The sequence below is a fragment of the Manihot esculenta genome, chromosome 14 (genome assembly GCF_001659605.2).
Source record: "Manihot esculenta cultivar AM560-2 chromosome 14, M.esculenta_v8, whole genome shotgun sequence".
Classification (NCBI taxonomy): Eukaryota; Viridiplantae; Streptophyta; class Magnoliopsida; order Malpighiales; family Euphorbiaceae; genus Manihot; species Manihot esculenta.
Window position 1 is genome coordinate 5,792,358 of NC_035174.2, and position 10,893 is coordinate 5,803,250.

Sequence of the window (10,893 nt, forward strand, 5' to 3'; positions counted from 1 at the left end):
GTGACTCTGTATGCCTATGGTTATGAGAGAGGAGGTGTTCATGGTCCTTTGGAATATTTGGATACACGGTAACAATGTGGTATGGAGACAGCAGTTTCAGAGCCCACACTAAGAGGTCGACATATTGATATTAATGAGGTATGTCCAGTTTGTGGCTTTGCAAATGAAATTGATGTACATATTCTCTATAATTGTATATTTGCTAAGTCTTGTTGGCTTTTATCATTTATGGGTTGGATACCTCATTCGAGTTTAGTGACTCTGTTGCAAAGAGTTGTTTTTTCAATGCCTATGGTTCTGAGAAAGGAGGTGCTCATGGTCTTTTGGAGTTCGAGTTACTGTTGCAAAGCATTGTTTTTTCAATGCCTATAATTTTGAGAGAGGAGATGCTCATAGTCCTTTGGAACACCGTAAAGATGTGGTATGGAGGCAGCAGTTTCAGAGCCCATCTATGGTGGTTAATAGAGCTAGAGTTTGTTTGCGTGATTGACAGGTTGCAAAGGCTAGGAGAGGTCTGCGTTTTTTAAACCTCCTCTTTCTGGTCAATATAAATGTAATGTGGATGTTTCTGTTCAGATTAAAAAAATAATTATAGGTAGGCTTTCTGTATTATAAATGTATGGTTGTACAGATTCTGCAGACTTAGTTGAGATCTTCTTTTGCCCAAATTCAGAAGTACAACAAGTGTATCATTTATGGTGGGCATAGTGTATCAAATTTTAGAATATTCCATGTGCTTGTTCAAGCAAGTTTGGAGATATGAAGGAAGTATAATTTAGCATGTGAATAGATTGGTTGGTTTATGGTAAAATGGTCCAACAAATTTAGCTTGATTTTTAATTACATTTATTCATCCACATTAAGAAGGAAATAAACAACAATATCAGACAATTGAAGCTAATAAGATTCTTTCCACCTATGAGCTAATTACATTGGTTTAGGTTGAAGGGTGTAACTCACTGACTCAGTGATTATTAATAACAGAAAAAGAATACCCAATTGCTAATTTAAACAAGATTTATAGATTTGCTGAACATAATTAACTATGATGTTGATGTAATTAGAAAAAGAAAATAGTAATAAAAAACACATGCAGGCATGAAAATTTGAGGACAAAATCTCAGTGACTAGTGTGGCCACCACTGATCTAATGTTTTGCTACCATTTTCTGCAACCAGGCATCATGTTCTCCCAAGAATTACAATCATGATGTTGAAGCAAAAGTGGAAATTAGAAATCATTGCCTCAGCTGCATGTGTAGGTCAAATCATGCACTGCTTAGCTCAAAAGCTTGAGAGAATAGTAAAAATCTTGCAGTTAAATTGCGAAACTATTGCTTGTAAATCATATGAAACACAGCATTGCAGATCTTACATATTATAAAAAGGATCTATGTAATAGTTTTTTGGATTATTTATGCCATCAATACTCCAATTGCTTGGACAATTAATAGTGACATTCAACTTTAAGAAAGGAAATGAATGATAAGATTCTGATTTAAATTCAGATAACTATTAGAGCAACATTTCTTATCAATCTTTTCTTTTCTTTCCTTTTCTTTTCTTTTCTTTTTTTAAAAAAAAAATAAAAAATTTAATGGGTATGTAAAGGCACTGAGTGGGGGAGACTTAGGATGTGACTATACTCTTTTGGGGTATTCTTGCCCATGTGAACATATATAGGTCAACAAGTTTCTGAATTATATAACAATCAGCCAATAATTTTTTATTTTAATTAAAATTACGAGATTTTTCATTAGTCTGAGTATTTATACATTTTGAGGTGGATAATAATTTTCATAATTTATAAATATTCTGAGATACTAGAAATGAAATAGAGGAATTAGAGATAAATTAAAATATTTATATTAACTTTTTTTTTTTAAAAAAAGGCAATTCAAAATTATATTTTATATTAAAGGTCTCATTATAGTTGAATGGATGATGAGGTATGGAATGATGTCCTGAAAGAAATTATTTTTATTTTATTTTTCCCAGTTCTAAATTTTAAAAGAAATGCTTTATATTTTTTTATGGCAATTCTTCCTCATAGGATACCAAAAGGAAAACTGATAAAGGAAAGGAGAGGAAACCTTTTCTTTGTGCTCTTTCGAAGTTCTATAGCTTTGGGCATTGGCAAAAAGCTGGGATCGCTTCTCACGCGCGACACCCACTCATTATTCAGATGGAAACGGAATAAATAACTGCCCCCTTCGCCTGCGGCCCACAACCACCCCCGTGAGGCGGTGCTGTTGGTGGTGGTAGGCTCCAGTGGGACCCCCATCAAACACGCACGTATGCAAAGCAGAATAAGAAGAAGCTGCTTCAACTTCCTTTTTCACTAACTTTCACGCCTGTGGCTTTGTTGCCCAAAGCTGGTCCTAAACCTGCTCACGCTCTCAATTGGTACGTCATTCACACGCAAAACCTTACATTTATTTATTCATTCTCTCTTTTTCTTTTAATTAAAATCAGAAATTCAAAATCTAACCTAGCATTTACTCATTAAATTCAAAATCTAAATTTTGGCTTTTAGAAAGGAGAATCTAATGTAACCGTGGATTACTATAGAGCATCTCTACGATGTCTTTTTAAGGTCCAAAATCACATGTGGCCCAACTTTCTTTGTCTCTTCAACTCCTAACCAATCCCAGCTCACCACATAATTACATCTGAGACCACAATATCTCAATTATGTTAATTCCTCCTCCACCTTAAACCTTTGAAAACTACTAAACTGCCCTTAATTACCATGATATAACACTTTCTGATTTGCTTTGCCTACCACATCCATTTGTAAACAACTGGTGGATTATTACTATAAAGACACTGCTGCTAGCTTCAACTTGCCCTCTCTCTCCCTGCTTCCTCCTCTTCTTCTTGAAGAAAAGGCAAATGGGGAATTGTCAAGCTGTAGATGCCGCAACTCTAGCAATACAGTACCCCAGTGGGAAAGTAGAAAAGCTGTATTGGCCTGTGAGTGCTGCTGAGGTTATGAAGATGAACCCTGGTCACTATGTGGCTCTTCTCCTCTCCACCACCTTGTATCCGACGCATAAAAATGGTGAATGCCCCAACCCCACCAACAACAACAGCAACAACTCTGTTCGGATAACAAGAATTAAGCTTCTTAAGCCTACTGATACTCTTGTTCTTGGTCATGTTTATAGACTCATCACTACTCAAGGTTTATTGATTTCGTCCTTTCTTTGGCTTTGCTTTGTCTTGAGAGTTTAACTTGATTTAACTCTAATTTGTTTTGTGGGTTCCTTTGTTCTCCCCTTCAGAAGTTATGAAGGGACTGGTGGCTAAGAAAGAAGCAAAGCAGAAGAAAGACCAGTCAGCAGAGATGCAGTACATAGGGCTGGAGAAGGATCATCAGGTGAATCCTTTATATAATTATCCTGTTCTGAATTATGATTTTCCATAAATTTTCCTTTTTTTTTTCCCAGAAGAACACAAAATGATATCTTTATTATGCTGATAAAGGCACATATAGAAATGATATCAATTATAATGCATGAAAATTAACTAAGCTTTGCATGATACTGAACATGTTCAGGTGACCAAAAATGAAAGAACCAGAACAAGAACAGCAACGGCTACCAACTCTGCCAGCGCCGCAGCCAGATCAAGAACATGGCAACCCTCACTTCAAAGCATCTCAGAGGCTAGCAGCTAGTCATGTTTATCATCTTCCTGCCATGCTTACATGAAGAACAGATCAGGTCATCTGCACACAATCCAGCCCTTTATTCTGAACCTGCCAAATTTAGAATATACAGATCTTCCATGAAGGCAGCTGGGTAGATTTATAGCAGAGGGAAATGAATCTCTGGTCCCTTTATGTGCATATTTGGGTAATTCAAAGTTGTGTAGCAAAAAGGGTATATGAAACATAATGTTTAGTAGATGTTCTTTTGAAATGAAGTAAAGACTTCTGCTGAAATTGGAGGTGATTCCTTTAACAGCTGTGTTCTTGATAATTTATAGCCAAGAACAGAAACAAAAGATTTTATTTTTCTAGATGAGATTCAAAGAAAAAACAAAGAAAATTTCAGATATCCTGGATCAAAATTTAGAATCTCAGTCTCTAATTGATGTCATTAAAATTTCTCAAAATTAAAAAAAAAAAGAAAAAGAGAAAAGAGAAAGGAAAGCCCAAATATAAATATATATGTTTGGCTATGATATCTTACGTCAGACGTGATGGAAACAAAGATATTTCCGGCAATTGCCTGGCCAGCTAGTTGCCAAGGAACAAGAATGGTCTGGAGAGAAGCTGAATATTTAATACCCAGGTGGTTCAGATTCACATCTAGATTACTAAAACGCTAATAACAAATGGGTTAAAATAATAAATGGATTTGATATTCATTTAAAGATTGAGGTTGAACCGACAATAATATATATCCCATGTTCTATATCTGTTCTTCTGAACTACATTAACACTAAAATGTTAGAGATTAGTGTGTAAAAGAATTCTCTTAATACAAGTTAACACCTAGTCATTATTAGCTGATCCTTCTTCCCAGATGAAGAACTGGGATGGATGTTTAGGGAAATTGATAAGGGTATAGAGAAGAGCTTTAGAATAATTTAATCAGTATTTGACCTAACAAGATTCAAGCAGAAAGATCACAAAGATATACCTACGATGATTATTGGATCTGTACATTTTTGACTTTGAAACAATCATTACATCGATAATTTTCAGTGCATTAAAAGAAGTGGGACTCTTTCTTAATGCTAAAACATTACATCATTTGTTGCATTTCTCTCTTCTCTTTACATATTCAACATGCAATACAGACCAGATAATTGCTACAAAAGCAAAAGATTTTCCCTTTTTCTTTCATTTAATAGCCTAATGGTATGCATAATAATTCTTTCATAGCAACATTTGAAGTAGGACAAGGACAACTCCAACCAACTCTCCATTACCGCATTCTCTAAGTATATGGCTATGTTTGAAAATATTAACTGTTTTAGCAGCGAATAGCTGTTTTTATAATAATTAGCTAATAAATAATAGTGTTTTGACTGAGCTAAAAATAATAACATTCCTTTTAAAATTGATGCCAAATAGAGCTTATATGCTGGTTCTGAAAGGAGACATAAGAAGGAAAATATTTCTACACGGTTTATTATAGAGAAATTAGGAAATATTTTGTAATAATATTACTTGTTTGTCTGCAAGTTGCAAGGGTACCTGAAAGAACTTAGAAATCTTCTACGTGTGGGGCCATCAACTATTGTTTGCCAATATCTACCAAATCTATAGCACTATACAGAATTTGTCTCCACTTAGAACAATCATTGAATATTAGAATCAGATTAATGAGTTGTGAAGCAATGAATAGAGAATGTAGGCCATAGCATACCTGATTGAGCTTGCTGGGTCATTAATATCTTCCTCACAGGCTCAGCCTCCCAATTAATAGTTGAGAATAACACCTACCAAAACAGATGTACCATAATTGACTCTTATTGCTACTCTCATGGTAGCTCAAGTTTCTTAGTCCAAGCAGTTATATGCCAATTTTTGTTCACAACTATTCTCTTTTGGAGAATACAGGCTGAACTTTCACAGCCCTTTAGAGATGATGCTGGTGATTGGAACTAGAGCCACGCTTCTGATAATTAGCCATAACTTTTTGCAAGGAACAGGTTCCTTCTTTGAAAGCATGAAAATGAGATCATCTCTAGCTCTTATTTCCATGCTATAACTTGTGAATAAGAGATCTTTGTATTCTCTTTTAGCTGAATCTCTAAAATTGACACTAGATTCCAAATCTGGCCTCATACTCATCCTATAGCAGACCAAGCTGACGATGTAAAAAATGGCTGTATTGTCCACAAGGATAAGGATAGAAATTTAGAAACCTAAATGGGTTGTTTATCTCCTTTCTTGTACTATATATCGCATGTTCTAGTGGCTATTATCGTAAAGGACTCATGTTTTTCAATAACAAGATCAGAAAGGTGAGCTTTTGTTTAACAAAGCATGTTTCCTTGGGTTGTTTGATCAAAATATGGAGACAGCTTTAATTCGATCAAACCCACAAAGAAAATTGGATTCAAAATCTTTCATCTCTGAGACATGAACTCGTTATCCTAATAAAGGCATTTGCTTTGGCATGCTACAGAAAGTTTGTTGATGAAGAAGGAGAATGGAGGCACCAATCATAAAAAATTAAAGCATGTCAAATCTTTACTTCAAAACAAATATATAAGTCTTATGCTTTAAGTTTATGGTTTATTGAAAGTGCTGTAACACCAAAAAGTCTACTTAAACATTCAAAACTCACACTCAAAAAAGGTTATCAACAAGCTGGAACTCCGCAACTGAACATCTTTTTCCTCATATAACATACTATAGCAATAACCTTTAAAGCGTACTTTGACAATTGCATCAAACTCCTTGAGGGATCACACATTTCCAAGTTTTGTGAAAAATTTACATTCTCACTCTGCTGCTGCAGTCTCAGTCACCGGTTTAGCCTGGTCTTGCCTGTCAAGTTGGCTGAAATTTCCCTTCTCCTTAAAGAGTTGGTTGTGGTGGTGCCTACAATAGAGACGATGCTCGTGGGCTACATAGTTCGATGGGCTGATTACACAGCCTCCATGGGTGCACCTGAAACAGGCCTTGTGATAAGATGAACCATCGACTGCCACCTGAAAGAAGCAGAGAGCTGGAGTAAGACAACCACGCAAAACATCCTACTTCTATTTTTCCAAGAATTCAGAATTATGTCTATGTGTCTTGGAACATCAAAAACATGAAGGAAAAAGTTTGCTAGGACCAGAATTTTTTCCGGATCAGGTTTTGTGTTCAAGTTTCATTATGTATAATAAAGGAGAAGCATATGACTCAAAGAGATTGACGTACAAGTATCAAGCTCATAGGCCAACACAAAGTTTTGCCTCATTTGTTCAAGCTTTAATCAAACTTTTTCAAAATTGAGTTTCTATACTGTGCTTACAGAATTCATCCATATGCAGGATTGAGTTTTTATAATATTCATCTCCATTTGCATTAATTGTGCTCAAAGAACAAGTAAACAATCTACTCCATTCATTTGAACAGATTATTTACTCTCTAATTTTGACATACGTGGACCAGATCCAGTCCCTGTTTGCATGAAACAACAAAATGGCTCTTTTCATGCGGCCAGAATCATCAAATTATTATGAAAAAAAAATTGTTCAATTATGAGTTTGAACTGTATAGCACACAATACGACCCCTACCACATTAACTTGCCACATTACCTTTTCAAGTGGATATACGGTTTTCTTGCAAGCAACACATTTGTCCTGAGTTCCAGCAAACAGGCTTGAAACTTTGCTGTTGCTATTGACCTGCACACATGATTTCATGTACAATGTTTATCATCTTGAGAATCATTTTAGACCTCAACTAATTAATTGTGAAATATTTCTACATTATAATTAATACAATTGAGAAAGTTAAGATATAATACCTGATCGGCAGATCTGTCAACTCTAACAGTTTTTGGAGTGCCTAGAGAAGAGAAAAGGAGAAAACTAGTACATAAAAAGATGAAAAGAAGACATTAGAACATCTATGCATTAGAACACTTAATAACCATTAATCACCTTCAAAGCTTTTATCCAAGCTTCCAGTCATCTTAAACAGTTGATCAAAGTGAGGCTTGCAGTACAAAACACCTTCAAAGGAGGAGTAATTACTCAGCTGAAAAAGCATAGAAGAAAGGATCAAGATCCCATACAGAACATCAAACAGAACATAAAGGTCATAGTCCATTGTATGCATACAGACATGGGCACCAAGTTCTAGGTGCAACTTAATCATATTTTAAAGCCAAGCAGAGATGGAGGATTCCCAAATATGTCCAGCATCTTGAGATTACCAGTATAACTTCAAACTCAATTCCATTCAAGTTTTAACAATATTAGGTATCTGCAATCCTAAGGCATTACCAGTTTAAGATTCTTCAATCACCAACTGTGGCTACTCTATGTGATCAATCCCCATCACCAACATAAAATTTAGATTATTGACGCACAACAGTAATAAATTTTTGGTGAAAAAGTTGATAGATTATGAAAACAATCAACACATTAAAGTTGGAATCATAAATGATGCCAAGGTTTGAGAAGGAAATAAACCCAAATTTTGATGATTTTAAGATTGACAATATTGTTGGAGAAATTAGCAAGGGCGAAGATCAACACGTATCATGTTCCCAAGGCAAAATCATGCAGCTAATTAAAAAAGAAACAAAACATGAATTTTCTTTCTCCAAATTAATTGACAGCACTTGGTATGGGGTAGAAAGAAGGGAGGTGGGGGAATTGCCAGTAATGTTTTCTATGTGACGCTCCAGCCTTGCAGATCACCGTACCAATAACATTCACACAAAACAGATGTCAACTAAAACAAATTGCTTCAGCAACTACACTATAAATGTCCATTGGATTGCAGAGTTTTCCCTTGATATTCTAACCAAGTTCTAACATTGAGATACACATGCATCAAATATATTCCCCCCATTATGCTTAAATTTTGATACGTTTAAAGACAGTTTTTGTTCCGTGGATTCAAAATACATTAAATCCCCTTCTTCTAATCTCTCTCTTCCCAACTACCCACTGGGGACCAGCAAAAGTAAACAGAAGACGTTGCTTCTCAACTTTTCAAAGTGTATGTTTGAGTGGTTGCCTGTGGGACGCACCCCTATACTGCTTAAAATCAGAATTTACTGATGAATTTATAGACCAAGTAGATGAAGCTAACATATCACTTTCCAACCAGTACAGAAAGCATTGATATGGAAACAACCATCCAGCTGAGTTGGTCATGTGATGAGAAAGAACCAAACCCTATAAACAAAAATCCAATTAAAGAAACCCTTTTTTAAGTACTCAAGTAATACATAATCAATCGAAAATCAGAAGGTTTCGCGCATAGATCAGCGCGATTAACTAGTATCATCTACCAACAGACTCATTAACACATCTAATCCATGATATACATGAAGAAACCAGCGTCATAAAGTCCTTTTAATTATATACCGTTCAACAAACTCATGAATCATGATCATCATCCAAAATCACACAAATGACTAAACTTAAAGGAGAGTATACGCATCGTTGAACATTATCAACAGCAAAGACATGAACATAGCATATCAAAATGATGAAATTCAAGAGAAAGTTTCCATCTTTGATTCTTTCTCTGATTTGAGCACGAGTTCTTCTACATGTATGTCTGAAGGAACTACACATAGGTGAGAAGAAAAAAAGGTGGGTTCTGACCTTAAGGGTACCCTTGCAGTGGTGGCACCTGAAACAAGCCTTGTGATAGACTTTGTTGTCGGCGGTAAGCTGATCCACCAAGTATACAGTCTTCTCACATGCCTTACACTTCTGGGTTGTCCCTCCAAATGTTGCCATATTTGATGAACCTGTCTCCTTAGCTTCTCTTCCTCTATGTATCTTCCACACCCAAGTGGATATCAACTGAATTGGGAGAAACTCTGTAGCGTCTTTTTTCAGATGATTGCCGATAAAGAGAAGACTTTCAAAATTCTCAGATTCACAGCTGAGAGATAAATATTAAATACACATCTCTTTTTTTTTTTTTTTTCTGGAAGAACCTCACTGTCTGGATAGACTTTCAAATTTTGTACATAATAGAAACATACGTGGCATTTTTGTAATTTTATGAGGCAAAAATTTAGTAAATTACTTTACTAATGTCTGGCAGAGCACGTGTCACTCTCCTATTGGGGAAGCAGACAGTAAATTTCAACCTCCTTCAGGCGCAAATTACCTAATGCACCTACATTCAGACATGAGCGTCAAATTTTACAAGAGGCGCGTGTTATTTAATCCTTGTAAAAGATTCAATTTCAACGCCCCCATAATGATATAGATTTTTTCCTTTTAGTTATTATTAATTTGGTTCACATTTATAATAAAAAAATTTTAATTTTAGATCATAATATTAAAAGCGAAAATAAAAAATTAAAGGGAAAATTTTTGATTTTTTTTTTAAAATTATACATTTGTCTTACTATAATTTTTGCCATTTTTCTTGCTTTAATTTTATATCTTTAAATTTATCAGTAAAAATTAAAACGGTGGGTTTAAAATTGGAAGTATAGAAATAGAGGAGATAGATAATAGTGACATATGATTCTCCACCTTCATTTTTCTTCTTCTTTTTTCTTTTTTTTTTTTTTAAAGAAAAAAAGCTCCCTTCTCCTCTGATTTCTTTTGGGTTTATTATAGATTCCGGCTGGATGGTTATTGGTTTCCATGTGTCACGCGTTTATTAGTCAATTAGAAAATAAATTTATTTCATTCATAGGTTGGTACAATAAATAATTCTGTATTTAAATTCAGGTCTCCACTGCCTAAACTAACTTTCCTATTTAAGTTATTTATTTATTTTTAAATAAATTACAATGATATTCATGAAATTTAATTTATCTAATTAAAATATATATTTATTTTTAATATTACATTAAAATATTTTCATAATTTTATTTTATTAATCACTAAAAATATTCGTCTAAATTATTTAGACTTAAACACTTGAGATAACAATATTATTGACTCTAAATAATGAAGGAAAAAGAGATTGATTGCATATTGATAGGAAAAGAATGATGTGATTAAAATTATGTCTGGTGCAAAATTTAAGAATTTATTTGGAATGAGAGCAATAGTCTTTTTGATATTCTCTAATAATAAATTAATTGGATATTTTTAATAATTAATGGAATAAAAATATGAAAATATTTCAATTAAATAAATTAAATCTCATAGATATATATGATAATAATTTACCCTAAAAAAAATTAAGTATATTTTGCTAATTGCAGTTTTTTTTTCATATT

The 10,893-nt window shown here is 34.1% G+C and overlaps 2 protein-coding genes across 2 annotated transcripts; one reads left to right on the top strand and one right to left on the bottom strand.

Annotated features, from left to right (window-relative positions):
* Positions 1-2,787: 2,787 nt before the first annotated feature.
* On the top strand, positions 2,788-3,967 carry LOC110599933. The gene is made up of 3 exons (XM_021736559.2): positions 2,788-3,186; positions 3,287-3,381; positions 3,562-3,967. Exons 1-3 carry the CDS (start codon positions 2,895-2,897, stop codon positions 3,679-3,681), a joined length of 507 nt encoding a protein of 168 aa, XP_021592251.1. The 5' UTR covers positions 2,788-2,894; the 3' UTR covers positions 3,682-3,967.
* Positions 3,968-6,188: 2,221 nt separating this feature from the next.
* On the bottom strand, positions 6,189-9,669 carry LOC110599932 (LIM domain-containing protein WLIM1). The gene is made up of 5 exons (XM_021736558.2): positions 9,305-9,669; positions 7,622-7,718; positions 7,486-7,526; positions 7,274-7,363; positions 6,189-6,677 (listed from the first exon to the last, which is right to left on the bottom strand). Exons 1-5 carry the CDS (start codon positions 9,440-9,442, stop codon positions 6,468-6,470), a joined length of 576 nt encoding a protein of 191 aa, XP_021592250.1. The 5' UTR covers positions 9,443-9,669; the 3' UTR covers positions 6,189-6,467.
* Between the last annotated feature and the right edge of the window lie 1,224 nt (positions 9,670-10,893).

Coding starts and splice junctions, on each gene's coding strand:
- LOC110599933 (XM_021736559.2), top strand. CDS start 2,895: ATGGGGAATTGTCAAGCTGTAGATGCCGCAACTCTAGCAATACAGTAC. Junction 3,187..3,286: donor TAGACTCATCACTACTCAAG/GTTTATTGATTT, acceptor TCTCCCCTTCAG/AAGTTATGAAGGGACTGGTG. Junction 3,382..3,561: donor GGCTGGAGAAGGATCATCAG/GTGAATCCTTTA, acceptor GAACATGTTCAG/GTGACCAAAAATGAAAGAAC.
- LOC110599932 (XM_021736558.2), bottom strand. CDS start 9,442: ATGGCAACATTTGGAGGGACAACCCAGAAGTGTAAGGCATGTGAGAAG. Junction 7,364..7,485: donor TTGACAGATCTGCCGATCAG/GTATTATATCTT, acceptor TCATGTGTGCAG/GTCAATAGCAACAGCAAAGT. Junction 6,678..7,273: donor CCGTATATCCACTTGAAAAG/GTAATGTGGCAA, acceptor TGCTTCTTTCAG/GTGGCAGTCGATGGTTCATC.